The 20,133-nt window shown below is 42.4% G+C and overlaps 1 protein-coding gene across 17 annotated transcripts in view; it reads right to left on the bottom strand.

The window, feature by feature from the left end:
- LOC128703657 (protein tramtrack, beta isoform) overlaps positions 1-20,133 on the bottom strand; it is a gene marked incomplete at its 5' end in the record, with an annotated part of 506,533 nt that overhangs the window by 386,469 nt on the left and 99,931 nt on the right. Inside the window, 1 exon segment of one of the 17 annotated variants that reach the window (XM_070101380.1) lies at positions 6,997-8,329. Coding sequence (XP_069957481.1) covers positions 8,000-8,329 — 330 coding nt within the window. 17 annotated transcript variants of the gene reach the window in all.

Here is a 20,133-nt window from a genome sequence, read left to right as displayed (position 1 = left end):
TATTATATGATTTTGAAAAAAAAAAAATCATAGATGGATTAAGCAAAATGTCTATATTAACATTTTATACACATTTAATGCACCTCAGAGTGATTATTATTGTTATTATTATTATTAATATGGCATCTTCAAGACCAATAACACACTCTTAATAATTTTAATGTGTACCTACACACCAGCACAGGTGCAAGATGTGGAGTTTAAAGCATTTAAGTTCATATTTTATTCATTCTGGAGAGTATATCAGGTTTTTATGTTATTTACATATATTGTTTATTATGTCATATTAGATGAACTGTGATAGATAAATAAGCTGTATAGCGATATTAGCATCACATTAAAGATGTGACAACTCTGCTTTGTGTGTAATACCTCTTGGTTCATGAGCGGCTCTGAGGTAGAGAGAGAAGCAGACAGACACAGGTAGACAAAAAGACAGACACACAGGAAGACAAAGACAGAGACAGATATAGACAGACATTTACATGCAGACAAATACAGATTTATGTGCAACAGTGAAAACAAATAGAGTGTTCGAGAGTAAGAGCCTTTCTTGCCACAATCTCCAGTGCAAAATTCAGACTTCCTCTTAGGGACCAAGGTGAAATTTACTGTCCAGTTAGTACAGTTAATACAGTATGATGCTGCTGATAGGGCAGGGTAACTCAAACTGATGCTGCCTGCATGGTGCATTGCCGCCGCGAGTATCGTCAAATATTGTACAGTGGTATGTATCAGCCGGCTCAGCCCAGCTGCCAGATGTACGGTCATAAGTCGAGTGGATGTATGTCGAGCAGGTCGTAAATTGGATGGTAGGTGTAGCTATGATTTTTGTCGACTGGTGCATTGGAATTGGTTGAAAATAGGGCTCAAAGTGGGTGAAATCACCGATGCATAAACATCATCAAGACTGCTAACTTCACAAGAGCATAATTCCATACGTTTTCCATCAAATTTCATACTTTTGGTGTCGTTGTGATTGGGAAATGATTCTCTATCATTTCATAAGAAAAAATAATTTTTATTTTTTCGAAAAATTTTCGACCCTGAGAACATGTTTTGGAGAGGGCCTCTCAACCCTGAAAGGGTTAAGCAATACATTAAACAAAATGAACTACAATTACATTATCCTTTTTTTAATTGTTTACAATTTGGAGACCTAAAAACAGTTTGCCATTTATTGGGGGGTCCAAGGAACCTAACCCTATTTTTCCCACAAGTTCTTAAGTTTGTTTTACACGATTTTGTCTTGCACGCAATTTTCAGGAACGTAACTACCATGTTACTGAATGGTCTAATCTATGTATATATTATGTAAAATAATAAACATTTAAGAAGAAAATGAGAGTAATAATAAATCAGTTTATTTTAACAATGCGGTGTTCTTCTGAGGGTTTGAAATCCTCTTCCTTTCTTGCTGGCTGCTGAAAATGGCCGAGTGCCACACTTGCCTCAGCCTAGATATTTGGGGTTATTTAGCAACTGCAGTTACTGCTGGAGTAGCTGAGCTGTGTAAGTTACTGCTTGAGTAACTGAGGTGTGTAAACACTGTTGTCAGACAACAGTAAACAGTGTTGCCAGACAACAGTAAACAATGCCAGACAACAGTAAACAGTATTGCCAGACAAGAGTAAACACCATTGCCAGACAGTAAACACAGTTGCCAGACAGTAAACACCATTGCCAGACAGTAAACATAGTTGCCCAACATTAGTAGACAGTGTTGCCAGAACAGTACATAAACAAGGCTAGACTTCAAAGTTCAACTTAAGTCTGCCAGTACACAACTTATGAGAAGGTCAATTACATAGTTAAAAATATTCTATTATAAAGTAGGTAAATATAGCCAGCTATATAAGATGGGAATTATTTATTAAATAATGATGAATAACTTGATAACTGAATGAAGTATGATGATGTATGATGAATAACTTGATAACTGCATGAAGTACGGTGATATACGATGAGTAATTTGATAACTGCATGAAGTATGATGTATGGTAACAAGGAGTTACTGGGTGCACACAGGTGTTGTGTTCGTCTGGTCAGAGGAGTTGTGCTGTGCTTGTCTGGTCAGAGGTGTTGTGTTGTGCTCATCTGGTCAGAGGTGTTGTGCTGTGCTTGTCTGGTCAGAGGTGTTGTGCTGTGCATGTCTGGTCAGAGGTGTTGTGCTGTGCATGTCTGGTCAGAGGTGTTGTGCTGTGCATGTCTGGTCAGAGGTGTTGTGCTGTGCATGTCTGGTCAGAGGTGTTGTGCTGTGCATGTCTGGTCAGAGGTGTTGTGCTGTGCATGTCTGGTCAGAGGTGTTGTGCTGTGCATGTCTGGTCAGAGGTGTTGTGCTGTGCTTGTCTGGTCAGAGGTGTTGTGCTGTGCTTGTCTGGTCAGAGGTGTTGTGCTGTGCTTGTCTGGTCAGAGGTGTTGTGCTGTGCTTGTCTGGTCAGAGGTGTTGTGCTGTGCTTGTCTGGTCAGAGGTGTTGTGCTGTGCTTGTCTGGTCAGAGGTGTTGTGCTGTGCTTGTCTGGTCAGAGGTGTTGTGCTGTGCTTGTCTGGTCAGAGGTGTTGTGCTGTGCTTGTCTGGTCAGAGGTGTTGTGCTGTGCTTGTCTGGTCAGAGGTGTTGTGCTGTGCATGTCTGGTCAGAGGTGTTGTGCTGTGCTTGTCTGGTCAGAGGTGTTGTGCTGTGCTTGTCTGGTCAGAGGTGTTGTGCTGTGCTTGTCTGGTCAGAGGTGTTGTGCTGTGCTTGTCTGGTCAGAGGTGTTGTGCTGTGCTTGTCTGGTCAGAGGTGTTGTGCTGTGCATGTCTGGTCAGAGGTGTTGTGCTGTGCATGTCTGGTCAGAGGTGTTGTGCTGTGCTTGTCTGGTCAGAGGTGTTGTGCTGTGCTTGTCTGGTCAGAGGTGTTGTGCTGTGCTTGTCTGGTCAGAGGTGTTGTGCTGTGCTTGTCTGGTCAGAGGTGTTGTGCTGTGCATGTCTGGTCAGAGGTGTTGTGCTGTGCATGTCTGGTCAGAGGTGTTGTGCTGTGCTTGTCTGGTCAGAGGTGTTGTGCTGTGCTTGTCTGGTCAGAGGTGTTGTGCTGTGCTTGTCTGGTCAGAGGTGTTGTGCTGTGCTTGTCTGGTCAGAGGTGTTGTGCTGTGCTTGTCTGGTCAGAGGTGTTGTGCTGTGCTTGTCTGGTCAGAGGTGTTGTGCTGTGCTTGTCTGGTCAGAGGTGTTGTGCTGTGCTTGTCTGGTCAGAGGTGGTGTGCTGTGCTTGTCTGGTTAACATTAACCCAGAGAATATAACTAAGTGAAGGGATTTTAACACTAAACTAGGTGAAACAATTTTAATGGTAAACTTGCATCAGCAACACAGGTAACACACAGGATGGACACATGCTACAGTATGTGTAGTACATAGTTCAATACTGCAACAAGTAACACACAGGATGGACACATGCTACAGTATGTGTAGTACATAGTTCAATACTGCAACAAGTAACACACAGGATGGACACATGCTACAGTATGTGTAGTACATAGTTCAATACTGCAACAAGTAACACACAGGATGGACACATGCTACAGTATGTGTAGTACATAGTTCAATACTGCAACAAGTAACACACAGGATGGACACATGCTACAGTATGTGTAGTACATAGTTCAATACTGCATCAACTCTTCCTTCAACAATACAATATCAAAGTTATCATAATTAACTAACCTGTTAAACTTGATAATATCAACAAAAAAAAATCACATGTGTCATATAATTCGAGATAAACAAAGCTTTACAAATTATCTTCATAAATCTGATCACAACAAATGTGTTAAGCACAAGTAGGGGCTTCAGTACAGGATGTGAAGGAAGCTTGTGTAGTGTTAGAAGCAGTGGTAGTAACATAGTAGAGGCTTCAGTGAGGGAAGCTTGTGTAGTGTTAGATGCAGTGGGAGTAACATAGTAAAGGTTTCAGTACAGGATGTGACAGGAGGTTGCGTAGTGTTAGAAGCAGTGGTAGTAACATGGTACAGTAATTGTAAGCCTCACTGCACTTGCTGCTGAAGGGAGAGCAGTCATCCTGCTCAGGAAACAATCTTCTACATGGTTACCCTCACCCTCTCTTACACTCACCAGTGAGTCACTAGTGAAGGAACAACAATGGTGGTGTTCATGAAACAATCTTCTACATGGTTACCCTCACCCTCTCTTACACTCACTGGTGAGTCACTAGTGAAGGAACAACATTGGTAGTGACTTATGAAATTGTGCTCATGAAGATACTTCCTGGTCCTCTCCCTCCTAGTTAAGACTATCAAAATTTACCTCCTGTACCTCATATGAGAGGTGACCATTTTATATTGTGTATATATGAAGATCTTGTGTTAACATTACCAATATATCCACCACTAACACTGGTGTTAACAACACTACCACCACTAAAACTTATGTTAACAGTACAGTACCACCAGTGTTCCCATCACTAACACTGGTGTTAACAGCCACCACTAAACACTGGTGTTAACAACACTGAGTGATGCTGGCAAATATGTTTTGTTATAATCATTCATATATATATACAATATAAATGTATATATATATATATATATATATATATATATATATATATATATATATATAATATATATATATACAATATATATATATATATATATATATATATATATATATATATATAAATGATAAAAATCAGCTTAGTTCTGTGCTTCCATAAAAACTGCATCAACACACGTGAAGCTGCTCCAGACATGTACATGTCCTTCATCAACACGTGAAGCTGCTCCAGACATGTACATGTCCTTCATCAACACGTGAAGCTGCTCCAGACATGTACATGTCCTTCATCAACACGTGAAGCTGCTCCAGACATGTACATGTTACAGCAACAACTAGTGTAATAACATATGCAAACTGATTACTTTACAAGCTTATAAGATTTACTGTGCAACAATTGTTAACTGTGGGTTACCCACAATCACCATCACACCACCCTACAGTGTTCATACAATCACCATCACACCACCCTACAGTGCTCATACAATCACCATCACACCACCCTACAGTGTTCATACAATCACCATCACACCACCCTACAGTGTTCATACAATCACCATCACACCCTACAGTGTTCATACAATCACCATCACACCCTACAGTGTTCATACAATCACCATCACACCACCCTACAGTGTTCATACAATCACCATCACACCACCCTACAGTGTTCATACAATCACCATCACACCACCCTACAGTGTTCATACAATCACCATCACACCACCCTACAGTGCTCATACAATCACCATCACACCACCCTAGTGTTCATACAATCACCATCACACCACCCTACAGTGTTCATACAATCACCATCACACCACCCTACAGTGTTCATACAATCACCATCACACCACCCTACAGTGTTCATACAATCACCATCACACCACCCTACAGTGTTCATACAATCACCATCACACCACCCTACAGTGTTCATACAATCACCATCACACCACCCTACAGTGTTCATACAATCACCATCACACCACCCTACAGTGTTCATACAATCACCATCACACCACCCTACAGTGTTCATACAATCACCATCACACCACCCTACAGTGTTCATACAATCACCATCACACCACCCTACAGTGTTCATACAATCACCATCACACCACCCTACAGTGTTCATACAATCACCATCACACCACCCTACAGTGTTCATACAACCATCACACCACCCTACAGTGTTCATACAATCATCACACCACCCTACAGTGTTCATACAATCACCATCACACCACCCTACAGTGTTCATACAATCACCATCACACCACCCTACAGTGTTCATACAATCACCATCACACCACCCTACAATGTTCATACAATCACCATCACACAACCCTACAGTGTTCATACAATCACCATCACATCACCCTACAGTGTTCATACAATCACCATCACATCACCCTACAGTGTTCATACAATCACCATCACATCACCCTACAGTGTTCATACAATCACAATCACATCACCCTACAGTGTTCATACAATCACCATCACATCACCCTACAGTGTTCATACAATCACCATCACATCACCCTACAGTGTTCATACAATCACCATCACACCACCCTACAGTGTTCATACAATCATCACATCACCCTACAGTGTTCATACAATCACCATCACTTCACCCTACAGTATTCATACAATCACCATCACATCACCCTACAGTGTTCATACAATCACCATCACATCACCCTACAGTGTTCATACAATCACCATCACATCACCCTACAGTATTCATACAATCACCATCACTTCACCCTACAGTATTCATACAATCACCATCACATCACCCTACAGTGTCCATACAATCACCATCACACCACCTTACAGTATTCTCCATACAATCACCATCACACCACCTTACAGTATTCTCCATACAATCACCATCACACCACCTTACAGTATTCTCCATACAATCACCATCACACCACCTTACAGTATTCTCCATACAATCACCATCACACCACCTTACAGTATTCTCCATACAATCACCATCACACCACCTTACAGTATTCTCCATACAATCACCATCACACCACCTTACAGTATTCTCCATACAATCACCATCACACCACCTTACAGTATTCTCCATACAATCACCATCACACCACCTTACAGTATTCTCCATACAATCACCATCACACCACCTTACAGTATTCTCCATACAATCACCATCACATCACCCTACAGTGTTCATACAATCACCATCACACCACCTTACAGTATTCTCCATACAATCACCATCACACCACCTTACAGTATTCTCCATACAATCACCATCACACCACCTTACAGTATTCTCCATACAATCACCATCACACCACCTTACAGTATTCTCCATACAATCACCATCACACCACCTTACAGTATTCTCCATACAATCACCATCACACCACCTTACAGTATTCTCCATACAATCACCATCACATCACCCTACAGTGTTCATACAATCACCATCACATCACCCTACAGTGTTCATACAATCACAATCACATCACCCTACAGTGTTCATACAATCACCATCACATCACCCTACAGTGTTCATACAATCACCATCACATCACCCTACAGTGTTCATACAATCACCATCACACCACCTTACAGTATTCTCCATACAATCACCATCACACCACCTTACAGTATTCTCCATACAATCACCATCACACCACCTTACAGTATTCTCCATACAATCACCATCACACCACCTTACAGTATTCTCCATACAATCACCATCACATCACCCTACAGTGTTCATACAATCACCATCACACCACCTTACAGTATTCTCCATACAATCACCATCATATTTCTCCCATCTTTACATTTCACCACAATTATGATAATATCCATCATCTGTACAATGATCCTCCACCTCCCCCTTGCACTGAATGGCCCCTACGGGCTTAGTGCTTTACATAGTGATCCTCACTAACATACTTCTACAACAAAGTGTGGAAAACTTTCACTGAAAAACAATATTTTGTTGCATTGTGAAAAGTCTTTGTAATACTAAGTTTACTACTACTATCAGTGGTATATATAGTAGTATATGAATAATTGCAAAATCATAATAACAGATTTGCAAACAAACCACAGTACAGGTGGGGTTAGAACCCATGGTGAATAAGTGGTGAAACTCCAAGCCAGTACATAAACCACTGGGCCAGATGGCTACCATAACATTCATCCAAGTCTATTTACACCTAGTATAAATTATTCATCCAGGAGGTTATCATGATAGCCTCCTGGATGAATCTTATTGTAGCCAGCTGGCCCAGTGGCTTATTGTAGCCAGCTGGCCCAGTGGCTTATTGTAGCCAGCTGGCCCAGTGGCTTATTGTAGCCAGCTGGCCCAGTGGCTTATGCACTGGCCTGGAGTTTTACAACTCACTTGCCATGGGTTTAAACCCCACCAGTACTGTAGTTAGTATATTAAGACTATCATCCCACAGTATGGGTAGGAACAACAGTCACACATCTCATGACATGTTTCTTCATATTGCTGCGATCATTGGACCTGCGCCCACAGCGTGGACACCTATAGTTTTTGACCCCCGTGTGAACAGTGACGTGCCTGCGGAAGTTGCTGCGGTCATTGGTGCCATAATTACAGAAGGGACAGCGAAACCTTGCAACTGCAGTAGGTGAGTGCGTGGCACAGTGCATGAGCCACTGAGTATGACCCGAGCATACTTGGCCACATATGTTACAGGTGTAAGCACCACAATCGTCACCCGTCACTCCGCCACCTGCCACTCTGCCATCACCCACCTACGGAGAGGAGACACATTGTAGCACCCGCTTCAACTCTAATGCCCATATAAACCTTCACCCAATTATGAGACCACAAGGTAACTCTGCAAGCAACAATGTTTACTTAAACTACTGACATGCTCTAACATGAACACGTCCATTCTACTAGTCAACTTTAAGAACAACGAGACCAACTAAAGTAGCCTCCTAATACAATCACCGAATACACTAATGACATCCTCTGCTTGCAACCTTCTGACTACAGTAGTGGTGGTGGTGGTGGTGGCAGTAGTAGTAGTAGCAGTAGCGACAGTATAGTAGCAGCAGCAGTATAGTAGGAAAACAGTAGTAGTAGTAAAACAAAGTATAATACACAATGTGCTGCTGAGTTATCTGTTAAACTTGTGCTGTAGTTTTATTACAAATGTGACAGATATTTATAACGAACTAATCTTATGACGACTTAATAAAGACTACCAAATACTTTGTGAATATATCTATCTGCAACACTGCAGTTAAGTCTGAGAGGAAATATTTCAGAGACTCAACAACACCTGATAGTAGTGTTATGGTGTTTGTATGGAGGAACTCTGTAGGGTGGTGTGATGGTGATTGTATGGAGGAACACTGTAAGGTGGTGTGATGGTGATTGTATGGAGGAACACTAAGGTGGTGTGGTGATTGTATGGAGGAACACTGTAAGGTGGTGTGATGGTGATTGTATGGAAGAACACTGTAAGGTGGTGTGATGGTGATTGTATGGAGGAACACTGTAAGGTGGTGTGATGGTGATTGTATGGAGGAACACTGTAAGGTGGTGTGATGGTGATTGTATGGAGGAACACTGTAAGGTGGTGTGATGGTGATTGTATGGAGGAACACTGTAAGGTGGTGTGATGGTGATTGTATGGAGGAACACTGTAAGGTGGTGTGATGGTGATTGTATGGAGGAACACTGTAAGGTGGTGTGATGGTGATTGTATGGAGGAACACTGTAAGGTGGTGTGATGGTGATTGTATGGAGGAACACTGTAGGGTGGTGTAATAGTTACTATATTAAGGAACACTGCACATGTAAGTACAATCAAGCATCTCAATTACTGGGACTGTTTGAAGTCCCTTGACTTGTACTCCATGGAATGCAGGCAAGAAAGATACACCAAAATTTACATCTGGAAATTTCTAGAGGGATCAGTCCCAAATCTGCACAAGAAATCATTCCCTAGAAAAGCAAAAGATTTGGAAGGTGGTGCAACATCCCCCCAATGAAAAGCGGGGGTGCCATGAGTACACGAAGAATAGCACAATAAGTGTCGGTGGCCCAAGATTGTTCAACTCTCTCAGCATACGCAAGGGGGATTATACGCAAATAGCCTGCACACAGGAGAAGGGAGCTTGCAATGACGTTTCGGTCTGACTTGGACCATTCACAAAGTCACACTAACAGAAAGGAGAGATGGAGACAGCATATACAGGCCAGTTGGCAGGGACGGGACAAGAGAGGTGGGAGGAGGAGGAAGAGAGAGAGAGAGAGAGAAAAGAAGAAGAAGCAGAAGCAGAAGAAGCAGAAGAAGCAGAAGAAGCAGAAGAAGAAGCAGAAGAAGAAGCAGAAGAAGAAGCAGAAGAAGCAGAAGAAGAAGCAGAAGAAGCAGCAGAAGAAGAAGAAGCAGCAGAAGAAGAAGAAGCAGCAGAAGAAGAAGCAGCAGAAGAAGAAGAAGAAGCAGCAGAAGAAGAAGCAGCAGAAGAAGAAGAAGAAGCAGCAGAAGAAGAAGCAGCAGAAGAAGAAGAAGAAGCAGCAGAAGAAGAAGCAGCAGAAGAAGAAGCAGCAGAAGAAGAAGAAGAAGCAGCAGAAGAAGAAGAAGAAGAAGAAGCAGCAGAAGAAGAAGAAGAAGAAGAAGAAGCAGCAGAAGAAGAAGAAGAAGAAGCAGCAGCAGAAGAAGCAGCAGCAGAAGAAGAAGAAGAAGCAGCAGAAGAAGAAGAAGAAGAAGAAGAAGCAGCAGCAGAAGAAGCAGCAGAAGAAGAAGAAGAAGAAGAAGCAGCAGAAGAAGAAGAAGAAGAAGCAGCAGAAGAAGAAGAAGAAGAAGCAGCAGAAGAAGCAGAAGAAGCAGCAGAAGAAGAAGAAGCAGCAGAAGAAGAAGAAGAAGAAGCAGCAGAAGAAGAAGAAGAAGAAGCAGCAGAAGAAGAAGCAGAAGCAGCAGAAGAAGCAGAAGAAGAAGCAGAAGAAGAAGAAGCAGAAGAAGAAGAAGCAGAAGAAGAAGAAGCAGAAGAAGAAGAAGCAGAAGAAGAAGCAGAAGAAGAAGAAGCAGAAGAAGAAGCAGAAGAAGAAGCAGAAGAAGAAGAAGCAGAAGAAGAAGAAGCAGCAGAAGAAGAAGCAGAAGAAGCAGAAGAAGAAGAAGCAGAAGAAGCAGCAGAAGAAGAAGAAGCAGCAGAAGAAGAAGAAGAAGCAGCAGAAGAAGAAGAAGAAGCAGCAGAAGAAGAAGAAGAAGAAGAAGCAGCAGAAGAAGAAGAAGAAGAAGAAGCAGCAGAAGAAGAAGAAGAAGAAGAAGAAGCAGCAGAAGAAGAAGAAGAAGAAGCAGCAGAAGAAGAAGAAGAAGAAGAAGCAGCAGAAGAAGCAGCAGAAGAAGAAGAAGAAGAAGAAGAAGAAGAAGAAGAAGAAGCAGAAGAAGCAGAAGAAGCAGAAGCAGAAGAAGCAGAAGAAGCAGAAGAAGAAGAAGCAGAAGAAGCAGCAGAAGAAGAAGAAGCAGCAGAAGAAGAAGAAGAAGCAGCAGAAGAAGAAGAAGAAGCAGCAGAAGAAGAAGAAGAAGAAGCAGCAGAAGAAGAAGAAGAAGAAGAAGAAGAAGCAGCAGAAGAAGAAGAAGAAGCAGCAGAAGAAGAAGAAGAAGAAGAAGCAGCAGAAGAAGAAGAAGAAGAAGAAGAAGCAGCAGAAGAAGAAGAAGAAGAAGAAGCAGCAGAAGAAGAAGAAGAAGAAGAAGCAGCAGAAGAAGAAGAAGAAGAAGAAGAAGCAGCAGAAGAAGAAGAAGAAGAAGCAGCAGCAGCAGAAGAAGAAGAAGAAGCAGCAGCAGCAGAAGAAGAAGAAGCAGCAGAAGAAGAAGAAGAAGAAGAAGAAGCAGCAGCAGCAGAAGAAGAAGAAGCAGCAGCAGAAGAAGAAGAAGCAGCAGAAGAAGCAGCAGAAGAAGCAGCAGAAGAAGAAGAAGAAGCAGCAGAAGAAGCAGCAGCAGAAGAAGAAGCAGCAGAAGAAGCAGCAGCAGCAGCAGAAGAAGAAGCAGCAGAAGAAGCAGCAGCAGAAGAAGAAGAAGCAGCAGAAGAAGAAGAAGCAGCAGCAGAAGAAGAAGAAGAAGAAGCAGCAGCAGAAGAAGAAGAAGAAGAAGCAGCAGAAGAAGAAGAAGAAGAAGCAGCAGAAGAAGAAGAAGAAGAAGAAGAAGAAGCAGCAGAAGCAGCAGCAGCAGCAGCAGAAGAAGAAGAAGAAGAAGAAGAAGAAGAAGAAGAAGAAGAAGAAGAAGAAGAAGAAGAAGAAGAAGAAGAAGAAGAAGCAGCAGCAGCAGCAGCAGCAGCAGCAGCAGCAGCAGCAGCAGCAGCAGCAGCAGCAGCAGCAGCAGCAGCAGCAGCAGCAGCAGCAGCAGCAGCAGCAGCAGCAGCAGCAGCAGCAGCAGCAGCAGCAGCAGCAGCAGCAGCAGCAGCAGCAGCAGCAGCAGGAGCAGCAGTAGCAGCAGCAGCAGCAGCAGCAGCAGCAGCAGCAGCAGCAGCAGCAGAAGAAGCAGCAGCAGCAGCAGCAGCAGCAGCAGCAGCAGCAGCAGCAGCAGCAGCAGCAGCAGCAGCAGCAGCAGCAGCAGCAGCAGCAGCAGCAGCAGCAGCAGCAGCAGCAGCAGCAGCAGCAGCAGCAGCAGCAGCAGCAGCAGCAGCAGCAGCAGCAGCAGCAGAAGCAGCAGAAGCAGCAGCAGCAGCAGAAGCAGCAGCAGCAGCAGCAGCAGCAGCAGCAAAGTAGGGAAAATGGTTGGTGGGACAAGAATAGAAAGGGGGAGTGGAAGGTGAAGGGAGGCAAAAGGTCATAGGAGAGGAAGAGGTAGAAGAGGTGGGTGAGGATGAGGAGGATGAGAGGCATGAGGATGAGCAGCAGCAGCAGCAGCAGCCACAACAGCAGTACCACCACCAACACTACCATCACCAGACGACCCAGCAGCAGCAGCTACACCAGCACCATACCCAGCAGCAGCACTGCCAACACCAGCACCACCAGCACCACCACCACCACCAGATCCAGCAGCAGCCCCACTGCCAGCACCACCATCAGCAGACCCAGCAGCAGCACCACTACCATCAGCAGACCCAGCACCATCATCACCCTCAGCAGACCCAGCAGCAGGGTCAGTCAAAGGCCAAAAAAGAGGAGCACTGCAGCAGAGCTAGTAGAGGCCCACAAGGGGTAAGACCAAAAACACAGGGAAGGGGGGAGTGAAGGACAACATTCAAGGCAAAAGAAAAGAAACCCAAAACAAGAAATATGAAAATAAACAATTACTACAAATTTCCCCATCCACTGTGCATATAACAAGATAATTTAGGTACAAAGTTTTTATTGCAGTTTCTTTTAGTAAAAAAAAACTAAGTGTAGTTAAATAATTTTTGATGTTGGAAGAGAGACCAGGTATGTCCTCTGGACTGGGTGAGAAGTGATGGATGGAAGCAGAGGTGGATGGCCAGGGACCACTGATGGAAGTAGGTTGTGCCAATAACCTGGGCAGTAGGTATTAATAATTTTAGACGATACCTTCTACACCAATATTCTACAGTGTTGTTGTGTCAGGGAAGCATCAAACATTAATGATGTACAATAATGACAACTTGACGAGACATGTGCAACACTCGGTTATCTTTATTGCTCTGCCTGCATAACGTGCTTTATCAATCGAATTTAGAGGAAACTTTTATACCGGAGTCAGTGAAAGAAGTGTACAACTGCCGCACCTCTCCTCTAGCTCCAGTAATCAAGACTACCCTCCTGATGCTGCTTTAGATAGATCAAAACTAAGGAACTTAATACCTCTGTATTCAACCAACAAAACCTGCTGCACAGGCAAGACATTTCAACAATAAAGATACCCAAGTGATGCAGCACATGTTGGTAGTGGATGCCATTAATATTTGACTTACTTACTGAGCATTTTAGCTTATATTGTGATGAAAATACTCAAGTCATAGGCATAATTCTCTGCTTATTCCAGATATGGGCCTATACATATATTACAGTGCTATCTTCATACGTTCAAGCTATGGAAAAAGTGGCAGTAGGATGTGGCCAGGTCACCTCCTCAAGAGATTGAAATGCACCATATGGACCAGTAAAATAGAAACAATATAGCCAATATAAAAACCATGCATAGTGACAATGACAACAGAAAACGACATGACAAGAAGGACAGAAAGCAGAGAGGGAGGTGAACAGAGGCGAGAGGACAGCAGAGGTGAAAACAAGACAATAAAACAGTCCATGGTTGAGCTCTAGCGAATGCCTCCCGACAATTTTCCTGTTTCATGGAAGAGATAAATCTAGATTCAGCTTTCAACTTGTGATTTATTTATATATTGTATAAGTAATACAAGACAGAACTGAGATGATGTATCACAAACTGAGGTACTCTACTGTATTTAATGTTACATAATTGTTTTGTACATAAAATTATTAAATATACAGGAGGGCCCCACTTATTCAGCAGGTTAGGTTCCAGGCTACTGCCGGAAAGCAGACTTCGCCAGAAAGCAGAACTCCATTTTTTCCATTTATAAATGCACATAAATGCCAGATAACAAGTTTAACATATATTAAGTTAGCAATAGAACTAAGCATTAAAAAGTAAAATACACACACAGTACACTCATTATTTACCTCAAAATACGTATTTGTAGTCTTAATGCAGGGCAAAAGGTGAGTAGTATTTACTCTAAGAAGTTAGGTGTGGTAGCCCTCCTGGCCACCCTACCCACACATACGATACTACAATGCTTAAAGTTTCCTAGAGCAATAAAATGCATATATAGTACACTCATTAATTACCTTAAAATATTTGTAGTCTTAACCCTTAAACTGTCCAAACGTAGATCTACGTTCACGTGCGTAGTGCTCCGACCTTGATTTTCCCCATTTGAAAGCATGTAAAAAAAAAAAGTAGATCTACGTTCGGAGCCCCCCGCAGGTGGACGTAGATCTACATTTGGACAGTTTGAGGGTTAATGTACGGTGAGAGGTGAGTTATTTGTATGAAGTAAAGTTGGGAAGTATGGGTAGCCAGGAAGGGCAGCCCTCCCAACCCCACCCACACACAATGTAAACAAACCAGATGAAGCATCTGGTTTTTGTCACAAGTCCTACAAGTTACCTGGATACCACAAGTTACCCGGCTACCACAAGTTACCCGGCTACCACAAGTTACCCGGCTACCACAAGTTACCCGGCTACCACAAGTTGCCTGGATACCACAAGTTACCCGGCTACCACAAGTTGCCCGGCTACCACAAGTTGCCTGGATACCACAAGTTACCTGGCTACCACAAGTTACCCGGCTACCACAAGTTACCCGGCTACCACAAGTTACCCGGCTACCACAAGTTGCCCAGCTACCACAAGTTGCCCGGCTACCACAAGTTGCCCGGCTACCACAAGTTGCCCGGCTACCACAAGTTGCCCGGCTACCACAAGTTGCCCGGCTACCACAAGTTACCCGGCTACCACAAGTTACCCGGCTACCACAAGTTGCCCGGCTACCACAAGTTGCCCGGCTACCACAAGTTGCCTGGCTACCACAAGTTGCCTGGCTACCACAAGTTGCCTGGCTACCACAAGTTGCCTGGCTACCACAAGTTGCCCGGCTACCACAAGTTGCCCGGCTACCACAAGTTGCCCGGCTACCACAAGTTACCCGGCTACCACAAGTTGCCCGGCTACCACAAGTTGCCTGGCTACCACAAGTTACCCGGCTACCACAAGTTGCCTGGCTACCACAAGTTGCCTGGCTACCACAAGTTGCCTGGCTACCACAAGTTACCCGGCTACCACAAGTTGCCCGGCTACCACAAGTTGCCCGGCTACCACAAGTTGCCTGGCTACCACAAGTTGCCCAGCTACCACAAGTTGCCTGGCTACCACAAGTTGCCCGGCTACCACAAGTTGCCCGGCTACCACAAGTTGCCCGGCTACCACAAGTTGCCCAGCTACCACAAGTTGCCTGGCTACCACAAGTTGCCCGGCTACCACAAGTTGCCCGGCTACCACAAGTTGCCTGGCTACCACAAGTTGCCTGGCTACCACAAGTTGCCCGGCTACCACAAGTTGCCCGGCTACCACAAGTTACCCGGCTACCACAAGTTACCCGGCTACCACAAGTTGCCTGGCTACCACAAGTATTACAAGTCACCTGGCTACCACATCTCATATTTATGTTAATTTATTCTACTGTGGGGTGTATTTAGATGGATTAAGCAAAATGTCTATATTAACGTTTTATACGATATTTAATGCTTCTTAATGAGATTATTATTGTGTTATTATTATCATTATTAATATGGCATCTTCAAGGCTAATAAGATACTCTTAGTGATTTTAATGTGTACCTGCATGCCAGCACAGTGTGTACGTTTACTTAGGTACAGGTACACATACGTATCAGTTATAATAATAATGTAGGTATGTAGTCCACCTGGGCTACACCTACCTACATTGCTACACGATATTGAATGTGGCCCAGAGCCATATTACCATTGACACACCATGTTCACTGAGTTTAATCGTTTATAACAACTACCTTTAGATGCCATCATAAACAAAGGGAGAAGTAATGAATAATTCAAGCCGATAATTGTAAACAAAAGCGTTATATATTAAGAGGAGTGACAATGTTTTCCCTCCGCCTGGCTACCACACCTCCATAGTTATTTCTTTTTATTAACACATAGGCAAATTCCCACCAAGGCAGGGTGGCCCGAAAAAGAAAAACCATCATCATTCACTCCATCACTGTCTTGCCAGAGGGGTGCTTTACGCTACAGTTATAAAACTGCAACATTAACACCGCTCCTTTAGAGTATAGACACTGTACTTCCCATCTCCAGGACTCAAGTCCGGCCTGCTGGTTTCCCTGAACCCCTTCATAAATGTTACTTTGCTCACACTCCAACAGCACCAAGTATTAAAAACCATTCGCCTCCATTCACTATCAAATACACTCAAGCATGCTTGCTGTAAGTCCAAGCCCCTCACACACAAAGCCATTTTTACCCCCTCCCTCCAACCCTTTCTAAGCCAACCCCTACCCCGCCTTCCCTCCACTACAGATTTATATACTCTCGAAGTCATTCTGTCTTGTTCCATTCTCTCTACATGTCTGAACAACCTCAACAACCCCTCCTCAGCCCTCTGGATAATAATTTTGGCAATTCCACATCTCCTAATTTCCGAACTTCGAATTCTCTGCATTATATTCACACCACACATTGCCCTCAGACATGACATCTTCACTGCCTCCAGCCTTCTCCTCATTGCAACATTCATCACCCATGCTTCACACCCATACACACACACATACTGGAAGTGAACTGCAGTTCAACATGTATCACACAACTTCTTTTTTCTTTTTTTTTTTATGCACTCTATAATCAGCCATGCTGGCAGTTATGGCTGAGCAGTTGTTGGGGCCTCCTCCCATCTGTAATGTGAATGGATGCCAGTTTTAACCCTTTCACTATCACAACTCCTGCTTGCAAACTTGCTCTCAGTGTCAAAAACTTAAAAAAAAAAAAAAAAAAATTCTTATGAAATGATAAAGAATCTTTTCTCGATAGTAATGAAACCAAAAATACGAAATTTGATGGAAAACTTAAGGAATTACACTCTCGCCAGGTTACCGATCTCGGCGATATTTACGCATCAGTGATTTCACCCACTTTGAGCCCTATTATCGGCTAATTCCATTGTTTCAGTCGACAAAACTCATAGCTATTTCACTAGAACTCCTCCTGTTCTATCTACCGAGTACAAGAAATCACCCATTTACCTATTTCAACTACCCAATAAAGTGATCAGAAATTGGTAATTTGGCCAATTTCATACACAATTCAAGTTAGGCCAATTTCAAAATAGGGGCCAGAATAAACAATGCACACATTCCAAGCACTAAAATAACATTTTCTCTGTTCATTAGTCACATCTCCAGGCCCCTCTTGTATTACACCTGCTTTCCGTTTTGAATTTTATTCACACAAATAATAGAAGATTTACTGCTATGCAGACTACTGCATTATTGTAAGAATGGCATAAATAATATCAGCACATTTGTGAAAGTATATTAGACCACTAGTTGACATGTACTGGACGAGTGAAGTGATCTGTTTATTCTTGAACATCGGCAAAAATCGAACATTTTCACTACTCTGAGCTCAATTTCAAGGTACTTTTATTCTGTAAACCATTCAAGATCACCCCTATTTCTGTAATATATCTTTCATTCTATCAAATGAGACCAAGAAAACGAGAATACAACCATAAATACCATACAAAAATACACTGCAAATTTGCTGTTTTAAACCAAAAACACTTGTCACAGTTTTTTTTCTCCATTGCACTGCGTGCTGCAGGATTTTTTTTTATACTGCACACACTGACCACTCAGACCCAGTCTCTCATATGCAGGCCTACCAGCTATCTCCCGCAAGACTGGAAGGTGCTAGAATTTTGGCGTTGTATTACGGGACCAACACTGGCATAACCCTTTCACTGTCCAGACTCCCCAAATGAAACTTGCTCTCAATGTCACAAAAAAAGCTGAAATGGTAGATAATCTTTTTCCAAAGGTAAGGACACCAACAGTATGAAATTTGATGGAAAACTTACAGACTTACATAGGCACAGTTTACACACCGGCAATTTCACCTAGTTTGAGTCCTACTTTAAGCAAATTCCATTGTTCCAGTCAACCAAATTCTTAGCTATTTCACTAGTGTGCCTTCCATTCAACCATTTCAACTCCCCCATAAGGTAACTGAATTTGGTAATTTGGCCAATTTCACACAATTCAAAAATTACCAATTAAAAAATAGAGCCCATAATAAACAATGTAGATATTCCCAGTACTAAAACATTTCCTTTGTTCATTAGCCACATCCTCAACCCTCTTCTATATTACAATTGATTTAGAATTTGAATTCTTATTCACACAATAATAAATTTAGTTCATTTCTTGGAAGATAAAATATAACCAGTAAATATTGGTCATGGTTTACAGTGTCCCAATAATTGAATCAGACCTATTAAAAACCCATGAAACAGACTGGGGATTGTAGGGGGGCCTTTTCCGGCCTCTGCAATATCAGGACAAATCAAATATTTCTGCTGCTTGGAGCTCAATTTCAAGCTACTTCCAGTCCTAAAACCAACCAAAATTATCTCTATTTTATTAATACAGCCTCTCCTCACTTAACAATGGAGTTCCATTCTTAAGAGTACATATGTAAGCAAAATGGTCATTAAGCAAGGAGCATACTATACTGTAGTGGGTTTGTGCCAACCATCTTGAGATATTTTTTTAATGTCACCTTTGCACCATTTATAACATTTCTAGTATATTTTTAAACCTTTATACAGTAGTGTACTGTATACAGTAATAAACAGAATAGAGGAAATCAGCTTTAACCCTTTCAGGGTTTCCGACGTACTAGTACAGCTTACGCACCATAACGCCTAAATTCTAGCGCCTTCAAATTTAGTGAGAGAAAGCTGGTAGGCCTACATATGGAAGAATGGTTCTATGTTGTCAGTGTGAGCAGTATAAAAAAAATCCTGCAGTCCACAGTGCGTAATGCGAAAAAAAAAACTTTGACCGTGTTTTTGGATTAACCCTTTCAGGGTCCGTCCCGTAGATCTACGGCTTTACGTTCAGTGTCCAAACCGTAGATCTACGTCATGAGCTCAGCTCACTCTGATAAACTGTGAGTGGTAAATTTGGGCCTAGATATGAGAGAATACATCTATGTTGTATGTGTGCACCACATAAAACAAATCCTGCAGCACACTGTGTATAATGAGAGGAAAAAAACTGAGACCGTGATTTTCGATTAACCCTTTCAGGGTCCAAGGCCAAAATCTGAAGTCACGCACCAGTGTCCAAGAAATTTTGAAAAAAAAAAAAATTATTTTTTCTTACAGAATTAAAGAGCATATTTTTGTGAAGGTAATAAAACAAAAAAAATTAGAATCTGATCAGTACTTACCGAGATACAGTGCCAAGAAGTTTGTAGAAAATGATGTGGTGGCAGCAACATCGACGAATTCCACATACGCGTATTATATTATTTTGTTGTTTTAGTTGTTTTTTCTTTTCTTTTCCAATTTTTTTCTATTCCTACTAACATTTGGGGCCTGAGAGACCAATACTGTATATAATTGATATATATATACTCACTGTATTGAACACAATAACCGCACTAAAGTTATTATCATATTATTGTTTACCACTGTTGTTTATTACAATAAACATGCACAAATATTGTATAATACTAATGTTCTATCATATATTTACATATTTACAATCACTGGACATGGTTTTAGAACTGCTGGAGCTTGTGGAACTCCTTGAAACAAGGCACCATGCACAGAGGCACCTTACATTCCTCACACATAAACCGAGTGTCTTTGCGTCTTTGTTGCCGTCGTTTTGTTTGTGCACAGACAATGCATCTCTTCTGAGCAAATTTCTTTTGAGTTGAAGGAAGCTGTATTATGAAATGATCACCTTCCCTCCTCAAACGCTTGGGTATATTGTGATGAATTCGAGGACCAT

This window comes from Cherax quadricarinatus, chromosome 76, assembly GCF_038502225.1.
Source record: "Cherax quadricarinatus isolate ZL_2023a chromosome 76, ASM3850222v1, whole genome shotgun sequence".
Taxonomy (NCBI): domain Eukaryota; kingdom Metazoa; phylum Arthropoda; class Malacostraca; order Decapoda; family Parastacidae; genus Cherax; species Cherax quadricarinatus.
This window is presented reverse-complemented; position numbering and strand designations above follow the sequence as displayed.